This window comes from Oncorhynchus mykiss, chromosome 10 (genome assembly GCF_057628025.1).
Source record: "Oncorhynchus mykiss isolate SJ-2025 chromosome 10, ASM5762802v1, whole genome shotgun sequence".
NCBI lineage: Eukaryota > Metazoa > Chordata > Actinopteri > Salmoniformes > Salmonidae > Oncorhynchus > Oncorhynchus mykiss.
In genome coordinates this window covers 83,778,585-83,801,354 of record NC_143031.1, presented here as the reverse complement: position 1 = coordinate 83,801,354, position 22,770 = coordinate 83,778,585, and the positions used below count along the sequence as shown (strand labels likewise).

Sequence of the window (22,770 nt, the reverse complement as noted above, 5' to 3'; positions counted from 1 at the left end):
AACTACAAACCTCAGATTTCCCACTTCCAGGTTGGATTTTTTTCTCAGGTTTTTGCCTGCCATATGAGTTTGGTTATACTCAAAGACATCATTCAAACAGTTTTAGAAACGTCAGAGTGTTCTCTATCCAGATCTACTAATGATATGCATATATTAGCATTTGGGACTGAGTAGGAGGCAGTTTACTATGGGCACGCTTTTCATCCAAATGTGAAAATGCTGCCCCCTATCCATTAGAAGTTAAGGCCCATTTTCAGGTATTAAAGGTCAAAAAATGGTAATATAGCGGCTAATCTGACCACATCACGTCAAAGTACATGAACCTACGGTGTAAGGAAAGAAAAACAAGCCATTTATCTATCGTAATCACTAAAATCACCATTAATCCAGAGAGATTTAAGTGACATGGATTTTGCAAACCTGAAACACAGGAAATAGATGGCTGAAAAACAGATTCTCAGGTGGGGGGGTGGCTACTTTTCCAGGTGTGTTTGTGTTTGTAAGATATATATAGTGTCATGCCCTTATCTGTTTCACCTGTCCTTGTGCTTGTCTCCACCCCCCTCCAGGTGTTGCCCATCTTCCCCAATTATCCCCTGGGTATTTATACCTGTGTTTTCTGTCTGTGCCAGTTTGTCTTGTTCAATCAAGCCTACCAGCGTTTAGTGTCTCAGCGCCTGCTTTTTCCTGCCTCTCTTTTCTCGCCCTCCTGGTTTTGACCCCTTCCTGTCCTGACTCCGAGCCCGCCTGCCTGACCACTCTGCCTGACCCTGCCTGCCGTCCTGTACCTTGGCCCCACTACTCTGGATTACCAACCTCTGCCTGACCTGACCCTGGGCCTGCCTGCCGTCCTGTACCTTTGCCCCCACTCTGGATTACCAACCTCTGCCTGACCTGACCCTGAGCCTGCCTGCCGTCCTGTGCATTTGCCACCAATCTGGATTACCGACCTCTGCTTGACCTGACCCTGGGCCTGCATGCCATCCTGTACCTTGGCCCCACTACTCTGGATTATCGACCCCTGCCTGCCCCTGCCTGCCTTGACCTGTCGTTTGCCTGCCCCTGTTGTTACAATAAACATTGTTACCTCTACACAGTCTGCACATGGGTCTTAACTGAAATCTGATACATGGTACATTCACATTTTGAGTCTTAGAGGGTCAGAGATTTGATACAGCAGAGAGAACAGTCCTTCTAGACTCCATGTTAGATCAAATATTATACAGTAGAGAACAGTCCTTCTAGACTCCATGTTTGAGTTTGAGTTTATTTAATTTTTACAGGGACAGTGCACATTAATCAACGTTTCAGTAAAAGTGACGGTTTTAGCCAGCCGGCTAATTTTCAACCGCAGTCCCTGTTAGATCAACTATTATACAGTAGAGAGAACAGTCCTTCTAGACTCCATCTTAGATCAACTACTATACAGTAGAGAGAACAGTCGTTCTAGACTCCATATTAGATCAACTATTATACAGTAGAGAACAGTCCTTCTAGACTCCGTCTCAGATCAACTACTATACAGTAGAGAACAGTCCTTCTAGACTCCATGGTAGATCAACTATTATACAGTAGAGAACAGTCCTTCTAGACTCCATGTTAGATCAACTATTATACAGTAGAGAGAACAGTCCTTCTAGACTCCATGTCAGATCAACTATTATATAATAGTGTGACATTTTATCTGTGTTTATCCACTCGTATGTTTAGAATTATGCTGTTTTTCTAATGTCCAACTTGGTTGGATTCATGCGAGTAACTGATTGACTGTACAGTACATGGGCGGAATCTAAACTGTCACTGTATAAACAATTTCCCAGTACACCTAGAACATTGCTCTGGGAACCAAAAGGAGTATCTCAGTTTCAAGGTAAGAAGCCTGGTGTGGTATCAGTCAGTCTCATGCAGGAACCAACCGTGCTGATATGACTTCAAATCAAATCAAACTTTATTTGTCACATGCCACGAATACAACAAGTGTAGACTTTACCGTGAAATGCTGACTTACATGCCCTTAACCAACAGTGCAGTTCGAGAAGAGTTAAGAAAAATATTTAGCAAGTAGACAAAACTAAAAAGTATTAATAATAAACATTAACATCAGGATTGTATTGAGTCAGTGAACCTCTGTGACTGTGAATTCCTTAGTGGTGAATTTCCTCAACAACAGACAGAACAGTCCTTCTCTTATCAAGTCATTGTATTGTTATTGCATATAGTTTTATTATAATGTATTCTACATTTGTCTTGTTATATATTGTATGTAGTTGACAAGGTAAATTGAATAAGTAGAAAATATATTACGATATATAGTACTTAGCATAATCTTATTTAGCAGTTCAGAGGGTACCGAGGATGAATCCTATTTCTCACAGATCCATCTGTATTGATAGGAACAGTCATAGTCCCACCAAGCTCCTGTGTCTGATGACCAGGAGTAGAAGTACACACAGTTCTCTGCTCTTCCACCATTAGGCTCTTTACTGTTCCAATACCTGTAGAAGAAACAACACAGAATCAGACTGTCCACTGTTCCAATACCTGTAGAAGAAACAACACAGAATCAGACTGTCCACTGTTCCAATACCTGTAGGAGAAACAACACATAGAATCAGGCTGTCCACTGTTCCAATACCTGTAGAAGAAACAACACAGAATCAGACTGCCCACTGTTCCAATACCTGTAGAAGAAACAACACATAGAATCAGACTGTCCACTGTTCCAATACCTGTAGAAGAAACAACACATAGAATCAGGCTGTCCACTGTTCCAATACCTGTAGAAGAAACAACACAGAATCAGACTGTCCACTGTTCCAATACCTGTAGGAGAAACACCACACAGAATCAGGCTGTCCACTGTTCCAATACCTGTAGGAGAATCAGGCTGTCCACTCTGAACCTACTTCTCCAGACAGTGATGTCATAGTGACACAGAATTCATTAATGTCTTACTTTGTGGTCAGTGTTGTGTAGTCCACCCATTTCCAGGTCCCCTCAGAAACAGAGTCAGTCAGACCAATCCAGACATAGTTCTTTACCCCGCATAACCAATTGACAAATGTCTGTAGATGTGGAAGAGATTCAACATTGTTAATACTGTTATATAAATATTCATACACATAGCTCATATAAACAAAGACATTCCGTCGTAAGAACACATACACCCAGCCATAAGACTGACCCCCTCTTCCTTATATAAACACACATCTCATCTCCCTCTAACTGGCCGGTCCCAAGAGCAAAGAACTTTTGCTGTGCACCAATGGGGCCCGCTCTGGCTAGAGCAAGGCCCGCCTCCAACCCTCCGACCAGTCAAGAAGACCGAAACGACAAGACTCCACCTACTTTATTCTATGTATAAAAATGTATGTAACCATTGTATAGGCCTCTTTTTCACCTGGCTCCTTGCCGAGTTATGTGAACTAGGTCCGTGCACGTAAAACTGCGGGACAAGATATCTCTGACTCATTAAAACTGTCTTTTGTTACAACTGAAATCCACTCTGTCCAGCGTCCGTGATTTTGTCTCAACTCTCCAGTATTTGAACACTAACAATACCTAGCCATTTCTACTCGCTGTCTCGCTCGCTCCCTCTAAATTAATTTCAATTCAATTTAAGAGCTTTAATGGCATGGGAAACATATGTTAACACTGCCAAAGGAAGTGAACTAGATAATAAACAAAAGTGAAATAAACAATAGAAATGCACAGTAAACACTTTCAACAGTTCCAAGACAATAAAGATACTTCAGATATTATGAGCAAGTAGATAAGTACAAAAGGGGAAATGAATAAACATAAATATGGGTTGTTTTTATGATGTTGTTTGTTCTTCACTTGTTGCCATTTTCTTGTAGCAACAGGTCACATATCTTGCTGCTGTGATGGCACACTTTGGTATTTCACTCAATATATCCAAGAGTTTATCAAAATTGGTTTTGTTTTTTTTTCAAATTCTTTGTGGATCTGTGTAATCTGAGGGAAAATATGTGTCTCTAATATGGTCATACATTTGGGCAGGAGGTTAGGAAGTGCAGCTCAGTTTCCACCTCATGTTGTGGGCAGTGTGCACATAGCCTTCTTTTGAGAGCCACGTCTGCCTACGGCGGCCTTTCTCAATAGCAAGGCTATGCTCACTGAGTCGGTACATAGTCATAGCTTTCCTTAAGTTTGGTCAGTCACAGTGGTCAGGTATTCTGCCACCGTATACTCTCTGTTTAGGGCCAAATAGCATTCTAGATTTTTTGTTATTTCTTTCCAATGTGTCAAGTAATTATAATTGAGTTCTCTCATGATTTGGTTAGGTTTAATTGTGTTGCTGTCCTGAGGCTCTGTGGGGTCTGTTTGTGAACAGAGCCCCGGGACCAGCTTGCATTGGGGACTCTTCTCCAGGTTCATCTCTCTGTAGGTGATGGCTTTGTTATGGAAGTTTTGGGAATCGCTTCCTTTTAGGTGGTTGTAGAATTTAACGACTCTTTTCTGGATATTGATAATTAGCGGGTATCGGCCTAATTCTGCTCTGCATGCATTATTTGGTGTTTTACGTTGTACACAGAGGATATTTTTTAAGAATGATGTATGCAGAGTCTCAATTTGATATTTGTCACATTTTGTGAATTCTTGGTTGGTGTCACCAGACCTCACAACCATAAAGGGCAATGGGTTCTAAAACTGATTAACTTTTTTTTGTTGCCAGATCCTATTTGGTATGTCAATTTTATGTTCCTTTTGATGGCCCTCCATAGAAGGCCCTTCTTGCCTTGTCTCTCAGTTTTTTGTGTGCTCCAGGGCAACAGTGTCTAGATGGAATTTGTATTTGTGGTCCTGGCGACTGGACCTTTATTGGAACACCATTATTTTTGTCTTACTGAGATTTACTGTCAGGGCCCAGGTCTGACAGAATCTGTGCAGAAAATCTAGGTGCCGCTGTAGGCCCTCCTTGGTTGGGGACAGAAGCATCAGATCATCAGCAAACAGTAGATGTTTGACTTCAGATTCTAGGATGGTGAAGACCGGGGCTGCAGACTGCTCTAGTGCACTCACCAATTCTTTGATATACAGTGCCTTGCGAAATTATTCGGCCCCCTTGAACTTTGCGACCTTTTGCCACATTTCAGGCTTCAAACATAAAGATATAAAACTGTATTTTTTTTGTGAAGAATCAACAACAAGTGGGACACAATCATGAAGTGGAACGACATTTATTGGATATTTAAAACTTTTTTAACAAATCAAAAACTGAAAAATTGGGCGTGCAAAATTATTCAGTCCCTTTACTTTCAGTGCAGCAAACTCTCTCCAGAAGTTCAGTGAGGATCTCTGAATGATCCAATGTTGACCTAAATGACTAATGATGATAAATACAATCCACCTGTGTGTAATCAAGTCTTCGTATAAATGCATCTGCACTGTGATAGTCTCAGAGGTCCGTTAAAAGCGCAGAGAGCATCATGAAGAACAAGGAACACACCAGGCAGGTCCGAGATACTGTTGTGAAGAAGTTTAAAGCCGGATTTGGATACAAAAAGATTTCCCAAGCTTTAAACATCCCAAGGAGCACTGTGCAAGCGATAATATTGAAATGGAAGGAGTATCAGACCACTGCAAATCTACCAAGACCTGGCCGTCCCTCTAAACTTTCAGCTCATACAAGGAGAAGACTGATCAGAGATGCAGCCAAGAGGCCCATGATCAATCTGGATGAACTGCAGAGATCTACAGCTGAGGTGGGAGACTCTGTCCATAGGACAACAATCAGTCGTATATTGCACAAATCTGGCCTTTATGGGAGAGTGGCAAGAAGAAAGCCATTTCTTAAAGATATCCATAAAAAGTGTTGTTTAAAGTTTGCCACAAGCCACCTGGGAGACACACCAAACATGTGGAAGAAGGTGCTCTGGTCAGATGAAACCAAAATTGAACTTTTTGGCAACAATGCAAAACGTTATGTTTGGCGTAAAAGCAACACAGCTGAACACACCATCCCCACTGTCAAACATGGTGGTGGCAGCATCATCGACTCAGTGGGTTTTGTCCAACATGTCTCTGGACCCACTCACTGTCACAGTCATACGCTGGACCTAGTTTTGTCCCATGGAATAAATGTTGTGGATCTTAATGTTTTTCCTCATAATCCTGGACTATCGGACCACCATTTTATTACGTTTGCAATTGCAACAAATAATCTGCTCAGACCCCAACCAAGGATCATCAAAAGTCGTGCTATAAATTCACAGACAACATAAAGATTCCTTGATGTCCTTCCAGATTCCCTCTGTCTACCCAAGGACGCCAGAGGACTAAAATCAGTTAACCACCTAACTGAGGAACTCAACTTAACCTTGCGCAATACCCTAGATGCAGTTGCACCCCTAAAAACTAAAAACATTTCTCATAAGAAACTAGCTTCCTGGTACACAGAAAATACCCGATCTCTGAAGCAAGCTTCCAGAAAATTGGAACGGAAATGGCGCCACACCAAACTGGAAGTCTTCCGACTAGCTTGGAAAGACAGTACTGTGCAGTACCGAAGAGCCCTTACTGCTGCTCGATCATCCTATTTTTCTAACTTAATTGAGGAAAATAAGAACAATCCGAAATTCCTTTTTGATACTGTCGCAAAGCTAACTAAAAAGCAGCATTCCCCAAGAGAGGATGACTTTCACTTTGGCAGTGATAAATTCATGAACTTCTTTGAGGAAAAGATTATGATTATTAGAAAGCAAATTACGGACTCCTCCTTAAATCTGCGTATTCCTTCAAAGCTAAGTTGTCCTGAGTCTGCACAACTCTGCCAGGACCTAGGATCAAGAGAGACGCTCAAGTGTTTTAGTACTATATCTCTTGACACAATGATGAAAATAATCATGGCCTCTAAACCTTCAAGCTGCATACTGGACCTTATTCCAACTAAACTACTGAAAGAGCTGCTTCCTGTGCTTGGCCCTCCTATGTTGAACATAATAAACGGCTCTCTATCCACCGGATGTGTACCAAACTCACTAAAAGTGGCAGTAATAAAGCCTCTCTTGAAAAAGCCAAACCTTGACCCAGAAAATATAAAAAAACTATCGGCCTATATCGAATCTTCCATTCCTCTCAAAAATTTTAGAAAAGGCTGTTGCGCAACAACTCACTGCCTTCCTGAAGACAAACGATGTATATGAAATGCTTCAGTCTGGTTTTAAACCCCATCATAGCACTGAGACGGCACTTGTGAAGGTGGTAAATTACATTTTAATGGCATCGGACCGAGGCTCTGCATCTGTCCTCGTGCTCGTAGACCTTAGTGCTGCTTTTGATACCATCGATCACCACATTCTTTTGGAGAGATTGGAAACCCAAATTGGTCTACACGGACAAGTTCTGGCCTGGTTTAGATCTTATCTGTCGGAAAGATATCAGTTTGTCTCTGTGAATGGTTTTTCCTCTGACAAATCAACTGTAAATTTCGGTGTTCCTCAAGGTTCCGTTTTAGGACCACTATTGTTTTCACTATATATTTTACCTCTTGGGGATGTTATTCGAAAACATAATGTTAACTTTCACTGCTATGCGGATGACACACAGCTGTACATTTCAATTAAACATGGTGAAGCCCCAAAATTGCCCTTGCTAGAAGAATGTGTTTCAGACATAAGGAAGTGGATGGCTGCAAACTTTCTACTTTTAAACTCGGACAAAACAGAGATGCTTGTTCTAGGTCCCAAGAAACAAAGAGATCTTCTGTTGAATCTGACAATTAATCTTAATGGTTGTACAGTCGTCTCAAATAAAACTGTGAAGGACCTCGGCGTTACTCTGGACCCTGATCTCTCTTTTGAAGAACATATCAAGACCATTTCAAGGACAGCTTTTTTCCATCTACGTAACATTGCAAAAATCAGAAACTTTCTGTCCAAAAATGATGCAGAAAAAGGAATCCATGCTTTTGTCACTTCCAGGTTAGACTACTGCAATGCTCTACTTTCCGGCTACCCGGATAAAGCACTAAATAAACTTCAGTTAGTGCTAAATACGGCTGCTAGAATCCTGACTAGAACCAAAAAATTTGATCATATTACTCCAGTGCTAACCTCTCTACACTGGCTTCCTGTCAAAGCAAGGGCTGATTTCAAGGTTTTACTGCTAACCTACAAAGCATTACATGGGCTTGCTCCTACCTATCTCTCTGATTTGGTCCTGCCGTACATACCTACACGTACGCTACGGTCACAAGACGCAGGCCTCCTAATTGTCCCTAGAATTTTTAAGCAAACAGCTGGAGGCAGGGCTTTCTCCTTTAGAGCTCCATTTTTATGGAACGGTCTGCCTACCCATGTCAGAGACGCAAACTCGGTCTCAACCTTTAAGTCTCTACTGAAGACTCATCTCTTCAGTGGGTCATATGATTGAGTGTAGTCTGGCCCAGGAGTGGGAGGGTGAACGGAAAGGCTCTGGAGCAACGAACCGCCCTTGCTGTCTCTGCCTGGCCGGTTCCCCTCTTTCCACTGGGATTCTCTGCCTCTAACCCTATTACAGGGGCTGAGTCACTGGCTTTACTGGGGCTCTCTCATGGGCTATACTCAGCCTTGTCTCAGGATGGTAACTTGGTGGTTGAAGATATCCCTCTAGTGGTGTGGGGGCTGTGCTTTGGCAAAGTGGGTGGGGTTATATCCTTCCTGTTTGGCCCTGTCCGGGGGTGTCCTCGGAGTGGGCCACAGTGTCTCCTGACCCCTCCTGTCTCAGCCTCCAGTATTTATGCTGCAGTAGTTTATGTGTCGGGGGGCTAGGGTCAGTTTGTTATATCTGGAGTACTTCTCCTGTCCTATTCGGTGTCCTGTGTGCGTTCTCTAATTCTCTCCTTCTCTCTTTCTCTCTCTCGGAGGACCTGAGCCCTAGGACCATGCCCCAGGAATACCTGACATGATGACTCCTTGCTGTCCCCAGTCCACCTGACTGTGCTGCTGCTCCAGTTTCAACTATTCTGCGTTATTATTATTCGACCATGCTGGTCATCTATGAACATTTGAACATCTTGACCATGTTTTGTTATAATTTCCACCCGGCACAGCCAGAAGAGGACTGGCCACCCCACATAGCCTGGTTCCTCTCTAGGTTTCTTCCTAGGTTTTGGCCTTTCTAGGGAGTTTTTCCTAGCCACCGTGCTTCTACACCTGCTTTGCTTGCTGTTTGGGGTTTTAGGCTGGGTTTCTGTACAGCACTTTGAGATATAAGCTGATGTACGAAGGGCTATATAAATACATTTGATTTGATTTGATCATGGTTTGGGCCTGCTTTTATTCAGCAGGGACAGGGAAGATGGTTAAAATTGATGGGAAGATGGATGGAGCCAAATACAGGACCATTCTGGAAGAACCTGATGGAGTCTGCAAAAGACCTGAGACTGGGACGGAGATTTGTCTTCCAACAAGACAATGACAAAGACAATGATCCAAAACATAAAGCAAAATCTACATTGGAATGGTTCAAAAATAAACATATCCAGGTGTTAGAATGGCCAAGTCAAAGTCCAGACCTGAATCCAATCGAGAATCTGTGGAAAGAACTGAAAACTGCTGTTCACAAATGCTCTCCATCCAACCTCACTGAGCTCGAGCTGTTTTGCAAGGAGGAATGGGAAAAAATGTCAGTCTCTCGATGTGCAAAACTGATAGAGACATACCCCAAGCGACTTACAGCTGTAATCGCAGCAAAAGGTTGCGCTACAAAGTATTAACTTAAGGGGGCTGAATAATTTTGCACGCCCAATTTTTCAGTTTTTGATTTGTTAAAAAAGTTTGAAATATCCAATAAATGTCGTTCCACTTCATGATTGTGTCCCACTTGTTGTTGATTCTTCACAAAAAAATAGTTTTATATCTTTATGTTTGAAGCCTGAAATGTGGCAAAAGGTCGTAAAGTTCAAGTGGGCCGAATAATTTCGCAAGGCACTGTATATGAAGAGGGAGGGTATTAAGCTGCATCCCTGTCTCTCTCTCTCTCTACACACACACCTGTTGTTCTTGGCTCTTGATGACCACCAGGTGTGCTCCTCTATTTCTGCAGTCCTGTCTGCTCTCCTCCCAGGATTTGTACTCAGTAGAGACGTAATAACAACTGCTACCAAGCTTCTTCCATCCTTGTGGACACACTATAAGTTGAACATTTCCTGCTTTAGTCACTTTAATACAACAATGAATTAAATATCAATCAGACAGTCAAGGAAGACAGGTAGTAACTAATGGACAGTTTGGAAGTCGGACTTTGTTTCACACATTTTTCATTTAAATATTTCCTTTAATGTAAGTTGAATTGCCTGTTTGTAAGTGACATGTGAACTGATACAGAGACTGTCAAACAGAACAGTCATTAGACAATTTGACTCACCTTTCTCAACTAAAGATTGTTTCAGACGTTCTGTCTCTTTCTGTAGCTGGTCTCTCTCTTTGGTCAGGGTGTTGTAACTGGTCTGTAGCTGGTCTCTCTCTTTGGTCAGGGTGTTGTAACTGGTCTGTAGCTGGTCTCTCTCTTTGGTCAGGGTGTTGTATCTGGTCTGTAGCTGGTCTCTCTCTTTGGTCAGGGTGTTGTATCTGGTCTGTAACTGGTTTCTCTCTTTGGTCAGCGTGTTGTTGCTAGTCTGTAGCTGGTCTCTCTCTTCGTTCGGGGTGTTGTTGCTAGTCTGTAGCTGGTCTCTCTCTTCCGTAAGGTTGTTTCCGCAGGTCTGTAACTGGTCTCTCTCTTCAGTCAGGGTGTTGGAACTGGTCAATTGGTTTCTCTCTGTGAAATAATACGACCAATGAACAAGGTAACAGTGGAATTTGGTGAACTTTCTGAATGTAATTGAATGGAATGTAAATGTAATTGAATTAAATTGAATTAAATTGAATGGTATTGAAATGTAATTGATCCCTGGTCATTACACCACTGATGATGAAGAATGTTTGAGTGAGAACATATCAAACTCACGGTAGAGAAACAGGCCTATGATCCCAGCCAGCAGGAGAACACACAGCAGCCCCAGACACCCTGCAGCAGCTCCAGAGTATCTCTTCCACCACTGACACGACACTGAAGAACAAATTATTACCAGAAAGACTTGCTGTATTTGTGTCTAATTTTGTGTCCATTTGCTGTTTGAATCACTGAGGGAAATACACAAGCTTGACAAGGGACAGAACACCAGAACTGAGTTCCAGAACCTGACATATTCTACTGCTTGACTTCCAGAACTACTTCCAGAATATTGGCTTAAACATAGTGCAGAGTTCAGGCACCCAAAATGATTGCCGGCACCTATTTCAATCAAAACCAAACGTAATTTGTCATTTGCTTCGTAAACAACAGACTTTTCCAACAATGCAGAGTTAAATATACAACATTTAAAATAGTGACACAATAAATAAATACACAGCGAATAAACAAAGAAGAATAACAAGTCTAAATAACATGGCTACAGAGCATTTGGAACGTTTTCAGACCTCTTGACTTTCTCTACATTTTGTTACGTTACAGACTTATTCTAAAATGGATTCAGTTGTTTTTTCCCTCATCATCCATAAACATTGTCTTCATCAATCCACACACAGAGCCTTTTAGGTCCAATGTTCACTAGTATTCGAGCAACAGCCCAACTCTTATGCTAGTGAACGGGTCAAGATATCCTTCCTGACTGGATGCCTCCGTGCAGCTCGGCCCGTCTCTCTCCAGGGGAGAGGCAGTGGTGAATCAGCACTAGAAGCTGCCTATACTGTGGCCAGGTTGGTCACTTTGTCTCCACTTATTCCCTGCGTCCAGCAAAAGTGGTGGCTCGGCAGTAGTGGGGGACCTACCGTTGAGCCAAATCGCCTGCCCATCTCTCCCCCAGACCCCTGCTTGACGGCGCCCTCGTGTGGCAGAGCCAGGTTCTTCCCCTGCCTGCTCTCATCGACTCAGGCGCCGACGAGAGTTTCCTGGACCGTGGTGTCGTTACCCAGTTGGGCCTGGACTCTGTTCCACTCGATTCACCCCTCGATGCCAACGCTCTCAACGGACAGCTCCTCGCCCGTGTCTGGGAGAGGACCGCCCCTGTCATCCTGCATCTCTCTGGAAACCACCAGGAAAGGATCACTTTCCACATATTCGACTGTCCTCACTCTCCCCTGGTTCTTGGCCATCCATGGTTAAAGTTGCACAACCCTCAGATCGACTGGAACGCTGGAAGGGTAACCACTTGGAATTAATTTTGTCACTAGAATTGTCTACATTCTGCCCTTGCCCCTGCCTTGTCTGTGCCCCATTCCAGAACCTCCTGACCTGTCATCAGTTCCTCCAGAGTATCACGATCTAGCTCCTATGTTCAGCAAGCACCGCGTCCTGTCGCTGCCACCTCATCAGCCGTACAACTGCACCATTGTCCTCCAGCCTGGAGCTCCTCTCCCCTGTAGCCAGTTATATAACCTCTCTCACCCCGAGCTGGAGGCTATGGAGAGGTACGTCCAGGACTCCCTGGTTGCAGGACTTATCAGGCCTTCTTCCTCCCAGGGGTGGGTGCTGAGTTTTTCTTTGTGAAGAAGGATGGGTCACTGAGGCCGTGCATAGACTTCCGTGGGCTGAATAACATCACAGTGAAGAACAAGTATCCTTGCACACTCATCAGTGCCACTGTGTTCACCAAACTGGACCTCCGGAATGGCTACCACCTTGTGCGCATCAGAGAGGGGGACGAGTGGAAAACTGCGTTTAACACACCACTTGGCCACTGAGTATTTGGACATGCCTTTAGGTCTTACTAACGCCCCTGCTGTTTTCCAGAACCTGGTCAATGATGTGCTGAGGGATGTGATCGGACACTTCGTTTTTGTCTTTGTGGATGACGTTCCGAGTGTTTCCCTAAGGACCCTGAGTCTCACCAGCAGCACTTTCGCCAAGTTCTCCAACGGCTTTTTGTCAAAGCTGAGAAATGTGAGTTCCATGCTTCCTCTGTGTCTTTCCTGTGTTATATTATTGCACAGGGGGAGTTACGTATGGACCCCACCAAGACATGACAGTCACAGAGTTGCCTACGCCCTCTAATCCGAAGCAGATATAGCATTTTCTGGGGTTTGCCAATTTTTACAGACGTTTCATCCCCAACTACAGCCGTCTGGCAGCACCTCTCACCACTCTCACCTCCCCCTCCACTCCGTTCCACTGGACCCCTCAACTACAGCCGTCTGGCAGCACCTCTCACCACTCTCACCTCCCCCTCCACTCCGTTCCACTGGACCCCTCAACTACAGCCGTCTGGCAGCACCTCTCACCACTCTCACCTCCCCCTCCACTCCGTTCCACTGGACCCCTCAACTACAGCCGTCTGGCAGCACCTCTCACCACTCTCACCTCCCCCTCCACTCTCCACTGGAGAGGCAGCGTTCCTGGAACTCAAGCACCGCTGCACCTTCACACACCCAGAACCTCAATTCATCATGGAGGTGGACTCCTCCGACACCGGGGGAGGTGCTGTTCTATCTCAACGTTCCCCCCTCTGATCAGAAGGTCCACCCATGTGCATTCCTTTCCCGTAAGCTCTCGCCTCCAGAGAGGAATTTTGATGTTGGTAATCGGGAACTCCTGGCAGTTAAGCTGCCTCTTGAGGTTTGGTGTCACTGGCTGGAGGGCTCTGTTATCCCTCCCATTCATTGTGTGGATGCAAGCCAGATGGCCGTTCTTCAACGGTAGATTCAATTTCACACTTGCTTATCGCCCCGGTTCTAGGAATACCAAGCCTGACGTCCCGCCTGTTCACCGCCGACAACATTGGTTTCGAACAGCATCATGTTGTGGGGGTGCTTTGCTGCAGGAGGGACTGGTGCACTTCATAAAATAGGCTGGCATCACGAGGAAAGAAAATTATGTGGATATATTGAAGCAACATCTCAAGACATCAGTCAGGAAGTTAAAGCTTGGTCACAAATGGGTCTTCCAAACGGACAATGACCCCAAGCATACTTCCAAAGTTGTGGCAAAATGGCTTAAGGACAACAAAGTCAAGGTATTTGAGTGGCCATCACAAAGCCCTGACCTCAATAACATAGAAAAGTTGTGGGCAGAACTGAAAAAGCGTGTGCGAGCAAGGAGGCCAACAAACCTGACTCAATTACCCCAGATCTGTCAGGAGGAATGGGCCAAAATTCACCCAACTTATTGTGAGAAACTTGTGGAAGGCTACCGGAAACGTTTGACCCAAATTAAATAATTTAAAGGCAATGCTACCAAATACTAATTGAGTGCATGTAAACTTCTGACCCACTGGGAATGTGATGAAAGAAATAAAAGCTAAGATAAATCATTCTCTCTACTATTAGTCTGACATTTCACATTCTTAAAATAAAGTGGTGATCCTAACTGACCAAAGACAGGGATTTTTTTACAAAGATTAAATGTCAGGAATTGTGAAAAACTGAATTTAAATGTATTTGGCTAAGGTGTATGTAAACTTCCGACTTCAACTGTATATAGATATCACTTGTGTGCAATTATAGTGATTAACCCTCTAGAGTCTAAGCCGGGGGTGGTGGGGGAGGGTCTGAGCCGACATATGGAATTGTTTTAAGATACCAAGGATTATTTAGCTATTGGATTTATAATTTTAAGTATAAAAAAAATTATTGAAAAAAAATGATTGCATGATGCATTGAATTTGGCATTTCTGCTATTAGCCAATAGAAACACATTGAATAGCAGATAGTCATTACTGCTATTAGCCAATAGAAACACATTGAATAACAGATAGTCATTACTGCTATTAGCCAATAGAAACACATTGTCCTTACTGCTATTAGCCAATAGAAACACATTGAATAGCAGATTCACTACGTGGAACAACAGATAGTCATTACTGCTATTAGCCAATAGAAACACATGGAACAACAGATAGTCATTACTGCTATTAGCCAATAGAAACACATTGAATAACAGATTCACTACATGGAACAACAGATAGTCATTACTGCTATTAGCCAATAGAAACACATTGAATAACAGGTTCACTACATGGAACAACAGATAGTCATTACTGCTATTAGCCAATAGAAACACATTGAATAACAGATTGTCATTACTGCTATTAGCCAAACGAAAGGAATAACGTTCATGGAACAACAGATCGTCCCCAGAAATACCAGAAGGAAGTTTCTTCTGAAGTGTCCTCTATCTGAGAGATACTAGAACGATCAGGAATCATGTAGGTTTTTCACATGTATTTATCCTCTTATTATAGGCACTGAACCATCTGCATATGTACGTCCATAAATTATCTCCATATATACGTCTATAAATGTTTTAAACTGGTACTGGGGACCTTCAGAGTCGTGTGAGGCTTGTGGACGTCCTAAATGGAGAACCCCATCACGTTTGTGAGAGTCTCATCTTTCAATAGAGCATAATAGTTTGTAAGTTATAATAGTTTGTAGGTCATAATAGTTTGTAGGTTATAATAGTTTGTAGGTCATAATAGTTTGTAGGTTATAATAGTTTGTACGTCATAATAGTTTGTATGTCATAATAGTTTGTAGGTTATAATAGTTTGTAGGTTATAATAGTTTATAGTCTATAACAGTTTGTAGGTTATAATAGTTTGTAGGTTATAATAGTTTGTAGGCCATAATAGTTTGTAGGTCATTATAGTTTGTTGGTTATAATAGTTTGTAGGTCATAATAGTTTGTAGGTTATAATAGTTTGTAGGTTATAATAGTTCGGACGCTACGTAAGATTTTGAGAAAATACCTATTTTCAGGATGACAAACATTGCAGATACGGATGCGGAAGGGTGAGGATGGATCAATATTGTAATAACAGAAGAAAGAACTAAGAAGAAGGAAGAAAAAAAATATTCAAAAACATACATTTTGGAACTGGAACTAAAGTAATACTGCAAAAAAAATGTGTCAAAAGTAATTCACTTTTTGTACTGAATACAGGGGGGCAATCCAACACAACACATTACTTCTCTCAATATTTTCATTCATAGTGGCGGCTGCATCATGTGCATCAGTATGCTTGTCATTTTTAAGGACTGGGGAGTTTTTCAGGATAAAATAATATCATAGAATTGAGCTAAGCACAGGAAATATCCTAGAAGAAAACCTGTTCCAGTCTGCTTTCCACCAGACAACCTACAACACAAGGCCACATCTACACTGGAGTTTGCAAAGTTACAGTTGTGATTGAAATCTGCTTGTAAATCTATGGTAAGACTTCAAAAATGGTTGCCAACTAATGATCAACAACCAATTTGACAGAGCTTGAAGAATTTTTTAAATAATAAATGGGCAAATATTGTACAATCCAGGTGTACAAAGCTCTTAGATACTTACCCAGAGACTCACAGCTGTAATCGCTGCCAACGGTGATTCTAACATGTATTGGCTTGGGTGTGAATATTTATGTAAATGAGAACTCTGTGTGTGTGTGTGTGTGTGTGTGTGTGTGTGTGTGTGTGTGTGTGTGTGTGTGTGTGTGTGTGTGTGTGTGTGTGTGTGTGTGTGCGTCAGCATCTAGCACTACACCAGGTTAAACTGTTACCTGAATGTTGATCACCAACTCCATCCTTCTTGTAGGGCATGATGGGTCTTTCGTTGTTGTAAATATGATCATCAATGTCAATGGTCTCTATTTTATTTATTTTTTTGCCACGAAATCCATCGCAGTTTTCATAGATTTCCTCTGACATCTTTACACACGTGTGTTGAAATGCAGTAACTTCTACTGTTGTATCTTCTGTTGTATCTTCTACTGTTGTATATTCTACTGTTGTATCTTCTACTGTTGTAACTTCTACTGTTGTAAAGTCTGCTGTTATCTCAGTTGTAGGTTTGTGTCTGTTCGCTGCACAGCTGGAGCCTCTGTGTGACTCAGTCTAATGTCAGAGACAGTTTTAACAGTCAACCTCATTAAAGGGGAAACTGTCTAACCAATAGTACGATAGTACGACACCAACCATCACCATGTGACCACAGACTTATTTTCTGAGAACCATGTTTGTTTATCACAGTGAAGATTAGTTTGTATATTTAGTTTATATTAGTTTAGTTTACTACAGTATAGATTAGTTTGTATATTTAGTTTATATTAGTTTAGTTTACAACAGTGTATATTACTTTGTATATTTAGTTTATATTAGTTTAGTTTACTACAGTATAGATTAGTTTGTATATTTAGTTGTATATTAGTTTAGTTTACTACAGTGTAGATTAGTTTGTATATTTAGTTTATATTAGTTTAGTTTACTACAGTGTAGATTAGTTTGTATATTTAGTTTATATTAGTTTAGTTTACGACAGTGTACATTAGCATTGAAGTGACAATATATTCACATGGAGTAAAATGGGACCCTGTGAATTCACACGTCACAGACCATGAGTCTGGTTTTGAGAGGTTACATAGCACTACACAGCTGATTCTAGTAACCAAAAATTGAGGATGAATTAATTAATTATTATCTTTGTAGTGTTGTGTCAAAAACTAAACTAAAATGTGCACCTCTTGGGGTTCCCAGGATCGAGTTTTGCCCTCTGTGGTCGGCCATCAATGATAGAGTTGTATCATTCTGTACTGTCTCCTGTGTGACATGAACACCAGAGATAATAGTTATTCAGAGATGTCTCTGTCTTTCTCAGAGAGGGCCTATGGTCTACATTTACTGTCTCCTGTGTGACATTGACAGCAGAGATAATAGTTATTCAGAGACATTTATTCACACTTCTCCTTTCTTCTTCTGTGGAAGGGAGGAGGGGGAGGCCTAAATGTGTAACGTTCTCACAAATATTGTCTCTCTCTCTCCATCTCTCTCCTTCTATGTCTGTCTCTCTGTGTATCTCCCTCACTCTCTCCCCCACACTCTGTCTACCTGTCCTGTGAAACATTGACACCAGAGATAATAGTTTTTCCAGAGATGTCTCTATCTTTCTCAGAGAGGGCCTAAGGTCCACATGTACTGTCTCCTCCATTCTCTATCTACATCAAAAGAAGTTGGAGGACAATAACTGCACTGCACACTAACTATCTCCCTGTTTATCAGAGACTGTATGGTGTCACGAAGTACAGAAGTGTTAATGGGTATAAGAACATCTCTCTGTCACATGTTTCTAACTGGAAAAAAGGCAAACAACTTACTGTAAACTGTGTTGATCATTTGCATAAAACCTGGCTCAGATTAGAGCACTTCACTTCTCGAGGGGTGTGTCTGAGGAGTCCTGGGTGTAATTCCTCCCTTCAACAGTAATAAGGGGTGTGTGTGTGTGTGTGTGTGTGTGTGTGTGTGTGTGTGTGTGTGTGTGTGTGTGTGTGTGTGTGTGTGTGTGTGTGTGTGTGTGTGTGTGTGTGTGTGTGTGTGTGTGTGTGTTTGTGAATAGGAGAGAGAGAAAGAGGAAGTGAGAGGTTGAAAATTGTGTTCTTGGTTACCATCCATGTCTCTCCACCCATCTGTTGTCAGGGAAGCCTCCAGTTGGGGTAAAGGTTACATTACAGTCTACACACCTCACACACTGACACATACACCTCACACACTCACATACACACTCACACACACACACCTCACACACTCACACACACACCTCACACACTCACATACACACCTCACACACTCACACACAAACCTAACACACTCACGTACACACCTCACACACTCACACACAAACCTCACACACTCACGTACACACCTCACACACTCGCACACACACACACTCACACCACACACACTCGCACACACACACACTCACATACACACACTCACATACACACACTCACATACACACACTCACAGACTCACATACACACACTCACACCTCACACACTCACATACACACACACTCACATACACGCACTCACATACACATACTCACACCTCACACACTCACATACACACACTCACATACACACACTCACACCTCACACACTCGCACACACACACACTCACATACACACACTCACATACACACACACTCACATACACGCACTCACATACACGCACTCACATACACACTCACACCTCACACACTCACATACACACACTCACACACACACACTCACATACACACACTCACATACACGCACTCACATACACACACTCACACCTCACACGCTCACATACACACACTCACACCTCACACACTCGCACACACACACACTCACATACACACACTCACATACACACACTCACATACACACACTCACAGACATGAGCCTCCAAAGCCTGGCTCAGGGGGTAATTAATGAAAAATGTGTGTGTGTGTGTGTGTGTGTGTGTGTGTGCGTCAACCAATCGAAGACCTCGACTCAACGGGATAAATTCTGGTCACACCCTGAGGTTTCTAAAACTGTTTGAATTACGTGTGCGTATAACATAACTTATGTAGCAGGCAAAACCCTGAGTACTAACTTTTTAGATTTTTTTTTTTCCCCTCTCTGTTCACTATTTTGTCTTTGCCATTGGATATTTAATAGGAACCTATTTTCAGTTCCTCACCGCTTCCACACGATGTCGCCAGTCTTTGGAATATGGTTGAGGTTATTCCTTTGTGCTATGAAGAAGTAGGCCAACTCGGAACTGGGGACCCTTTTGTGAGTTGCACAAGACGTGTAGAGCAGAGTTTTTTTTTCTTTTCGTTCATGTATTGAATACAGATGGCCCCGTCTCCAATTTGATGGATTATTAATTTTAAAAATACCTCACGTTGTATTACAAAAGTAGTTTGAAATATTTTGGCAAAGTTTATAGGCAACTTTTGAAATGTTTTGTTTTTTGTAAGCTGTTTTTTTCTGGATCAAACGGACTTTATAAATGGACATTTTCGATATATATGGACGGAATTAATCGTACAAAAGGACCAATTGTGATGTTTATGGGACATATTGGAGTGCCAACAAAAGAAGCTCGTCAAAGGTAATGCATGTTTTATATTTTATTTCAGCGTTTTGTGTAGCGCCTGCTACGCTAGCTCTTTTGTTTACTACTGGTGCAGATGGCTGCAGGCTATCAGATAATAGCTTCTTATGCTTTCGCCGAAAAGCATTTTTTCAATCTGACATGTTGGCTGGATTCACAACGAGTGTAGCTTTAATTGAGTATCTTACATGTGTGATTTAATGAAAGTTAGAATTTTATAGGATTTTAATTGAATCTGGCGCTCTACATTTCCCCTGGCAATTGGCCAGTTGAGACGCTAGCGTCTCGCTATCCTCAATTAATTTAACCGCTGTGTCAGATTATTTGTATTTTTTTTACGGAAAAAGCAAACCACGCAATAATCTGAGTTTGTCGCTCAGAGACATTCACAACCCAAGAAGATATTCGCCATGTTGGAGTCAACATAAATATTATAAATATTCACTTAACTTTGATGATCTTCGTCAGAATGCACTCCCAGGAATCCCAGTTCCACAATAAATGCTTGATTTGTTCCATAAAGTCCATCATTTATGTCCAAATAACTCATTTTGTTAGGGCGTTTAGAAAACAAATTGAAACTCACGAGGTGCGGACAAGTACTGCAGAAATGTCAGATGAAAATTCAAAAAAGTTATATTACTGGTCGTAGAAACAAATCAAACGATGTATAGAATCAATCTTTAGGATGTTTTTATCATAAATGTTCATTAATGTCCCAACCGTAGAATTCCTTTGTCTTCAGAAAAGCAAATGGAATGGGGACTACCTCTCATGTGAACGTGCATGGTCAGCTCCTGACTGATGGCAGACCTCTGACTCATTCCCCGCTCATTCGGCCCCACTTCACAGTAGAAGCATCAGACAAGGTTCTAAAGGCTGTTGACATCTAGTGGAAGCCTTAGGAAGTGAATATGACCCATATCCCACTGTATATTCAATAGGGGCTGAGTTGAAAAACTACAAACCTCAGATTTCCCACTTCCAGGTTGGATTTTTTTCTCAGGTTTTTGCCTGCCATATGAGTTTGGTTATACTCAAAGACATCATTCAAACAGTTTTAGAAACGTCAGAGTGTTCTCTATCCAGATCTACTAATGATATGCATATATTAGCATTTGGGACTGAGTAGGAGGCAGTTTACTATGGGCACGCTTTTCATCCAAATGTGAAAATGCTGCCCCCTATCCATTAGAAGTTAAGGCCCATTTTCAGGTATTAAAGGTCAAAAAATGGTAATATAGCGGCTAATCTGACCACATCACGTCAAAGTACATGAACCTACGGTGTAAGGAAAGAAAAACAAGCCATTTATCTATCGTAATCACTAAAATCACCATTAATCCAGAGAGATTTAAGTGACATGGATTTTGCAAACCTGAAACACAGGAAATAGATGGCTGAAAAACAGATTCTCAGGTGGGGGGGTGGCTACTTTTCCAGGTGTGTTTGTGTTTGTAAGATATATATAGTGTCATGCCCTTATCTGTTTCACCTGTCCTTGTGCTTGTCTCCACCCCCCTCCAGGTGTTGCCCATCTTCCCCAATTATCCCCTGGGTATTTATACCTGTGTTTTCTGTCTGTGCCAGTTTGTCTTGTTCAATCAAGCCTACCAGCGTTTAGTGTCTCAGCGCCTGCTTTTTCCTGCCTCTCTTTTCTCGCCCTCCTGGTTTTGACCCCTTCCTGTCCTGACTCCGAGCCCGCCTGCCTGACCACTCTGCCTGACCCTGCCTGCCGTCCTGTACCTTGGCCCCACTACTCTGGATTACCAACCTCTGCCTGACCTGACCCTGGGCCTGCCTGCCGTCCTGTACCTTTGCCCCCACTCTGGATTACCAACCTCTGCCTGACCTGACCCTGAGCCTGCCTGCCGTCCTGTGCATTTGCCACCAATCTGGATTACCGACCTCTGCTTGACCTGACCCTGGGCCTGCATGCCATCCTGTACCTTGGCCCCACTACTCTGGATTATCGACCCCTGCCTGCCCCTGCCTGCCTTGACCTGTCGTTTGCCTGCCCCTGTTGTTACAATAAACATTGTTACCTCTACACAGTCTGCACATGGGTCTTAACTGAAATCTGATACATGGTACATTCACATTTTGAGTCTTAGAGGGTCAGAGATTTGATACAGCAGAGAGAACAGTCCTTCTAGACTCCATGTTAGATCAAATATTATACAGTAGAGAACAGTCCTTCTAGACTCCATGTTTGAGTTTGAGTTTATTTAATTTTTACAGGGACAGTGCACATTAATCAACGTTTCAGTAAAAGTGACGGTTTTAGCCAGCCGGCTAATTTTCAACCGCAGTCCCTGTTAGATCAACTATTATACAGTAGAGAGAACAGTCCTTCTAGACTCCATCTTAGATCAACTACTATACAGTAGAGAGAACAGTCCTTCTAGACTCCATATTAGATCAACTATTATACAGTAGAGAACAGTCCTTCTAGACTCCGTCTCAGATCAACTACTATACAGTAGAGAACAGTCCTTCTAGACTCCATGGTAGATCAACTATTATACAGTAGAGAACAGTCCTTCTAGACTCCATGTTAGATCAACTATTATACAGTAGAGAGAACAGTCCTTCTAGACTCCATGTCAGATCAACTATTATATAATAGTGTGACATTTTATCTGTGTTTATCCACTCATATGTTTAGAATTATGCCGTTTTTCTAATGTCCAACTTGGTTGGATTCATGCGAGTAACTGATTGACTGTACAGTACATGGGCGGAATCTAAACTGTCACTGTATAAACAATTTCCCAGTACACCTAGAACATTGCTCTGGGAACCAAAAGGAGTATCTCAGTTTCAAGGTAAGAAGCCTGGTGTGGTATCAGTCAGTCTCATGCAGGAACCAACCGTGCTGATA

General features: G+C 42.3%; 1 protein-coding gene across 1 annotated transcript; it reads right to left on the bottom strand.

Moving 5' to 3' along the window:
* Positions 1-1,247: 1,247 nt before the first annotated feature.
* Positions 1,248-16,867, bottom strand: LOC149980648 (uncharacterized). The gene is made up of 6 exons (XM_090188189.1): positions 16,526-16,867; positions 10,951-11,052; positions 10,372-10,761; positions 9,999-10,135; positions 2,956-3,065; positions 1,248-2,495 (listed from the first exon to the last, which is right to left on the bottom strand). Exons 1-6 carry the CDS (start codon positions 16,671-16,673, stop codon positions 2,363-2,365), a joined length of 1,020 nt encoding a protein of 339 aa, XP_090044315.1. The 5' UTR covers positions 16,674-16,867; the 3' UTR covers positions 1,248-2,362.
* Between the last annotated feature and the right edge of the window lie 5,903 nt (positions 16,868-22,770).

Coding starts and splice junctions, on each gene's coding strand:
- LOC149980648 (XM_090188189.1), bottom strand. CDS start 16,673: ATGTCAGAGGAAATCTATGAAAACTGCGATGGATTTCGTGGCAAAAAA. Junction 11,053..16,525: donor AGTTGGTGATCAACATTCAG/GTAACAGTTTAA, acceptor TTTGTTCTTCAG/TGTCGTGTCAGTGGTGGAAG. Junction 3,066..9,998: donor TCAAGAGCCAAGAACAACAG/GTGTGTGTGTAG, acceptor CCACATCTACAG/ACATTTGTCAATTGGTTATG.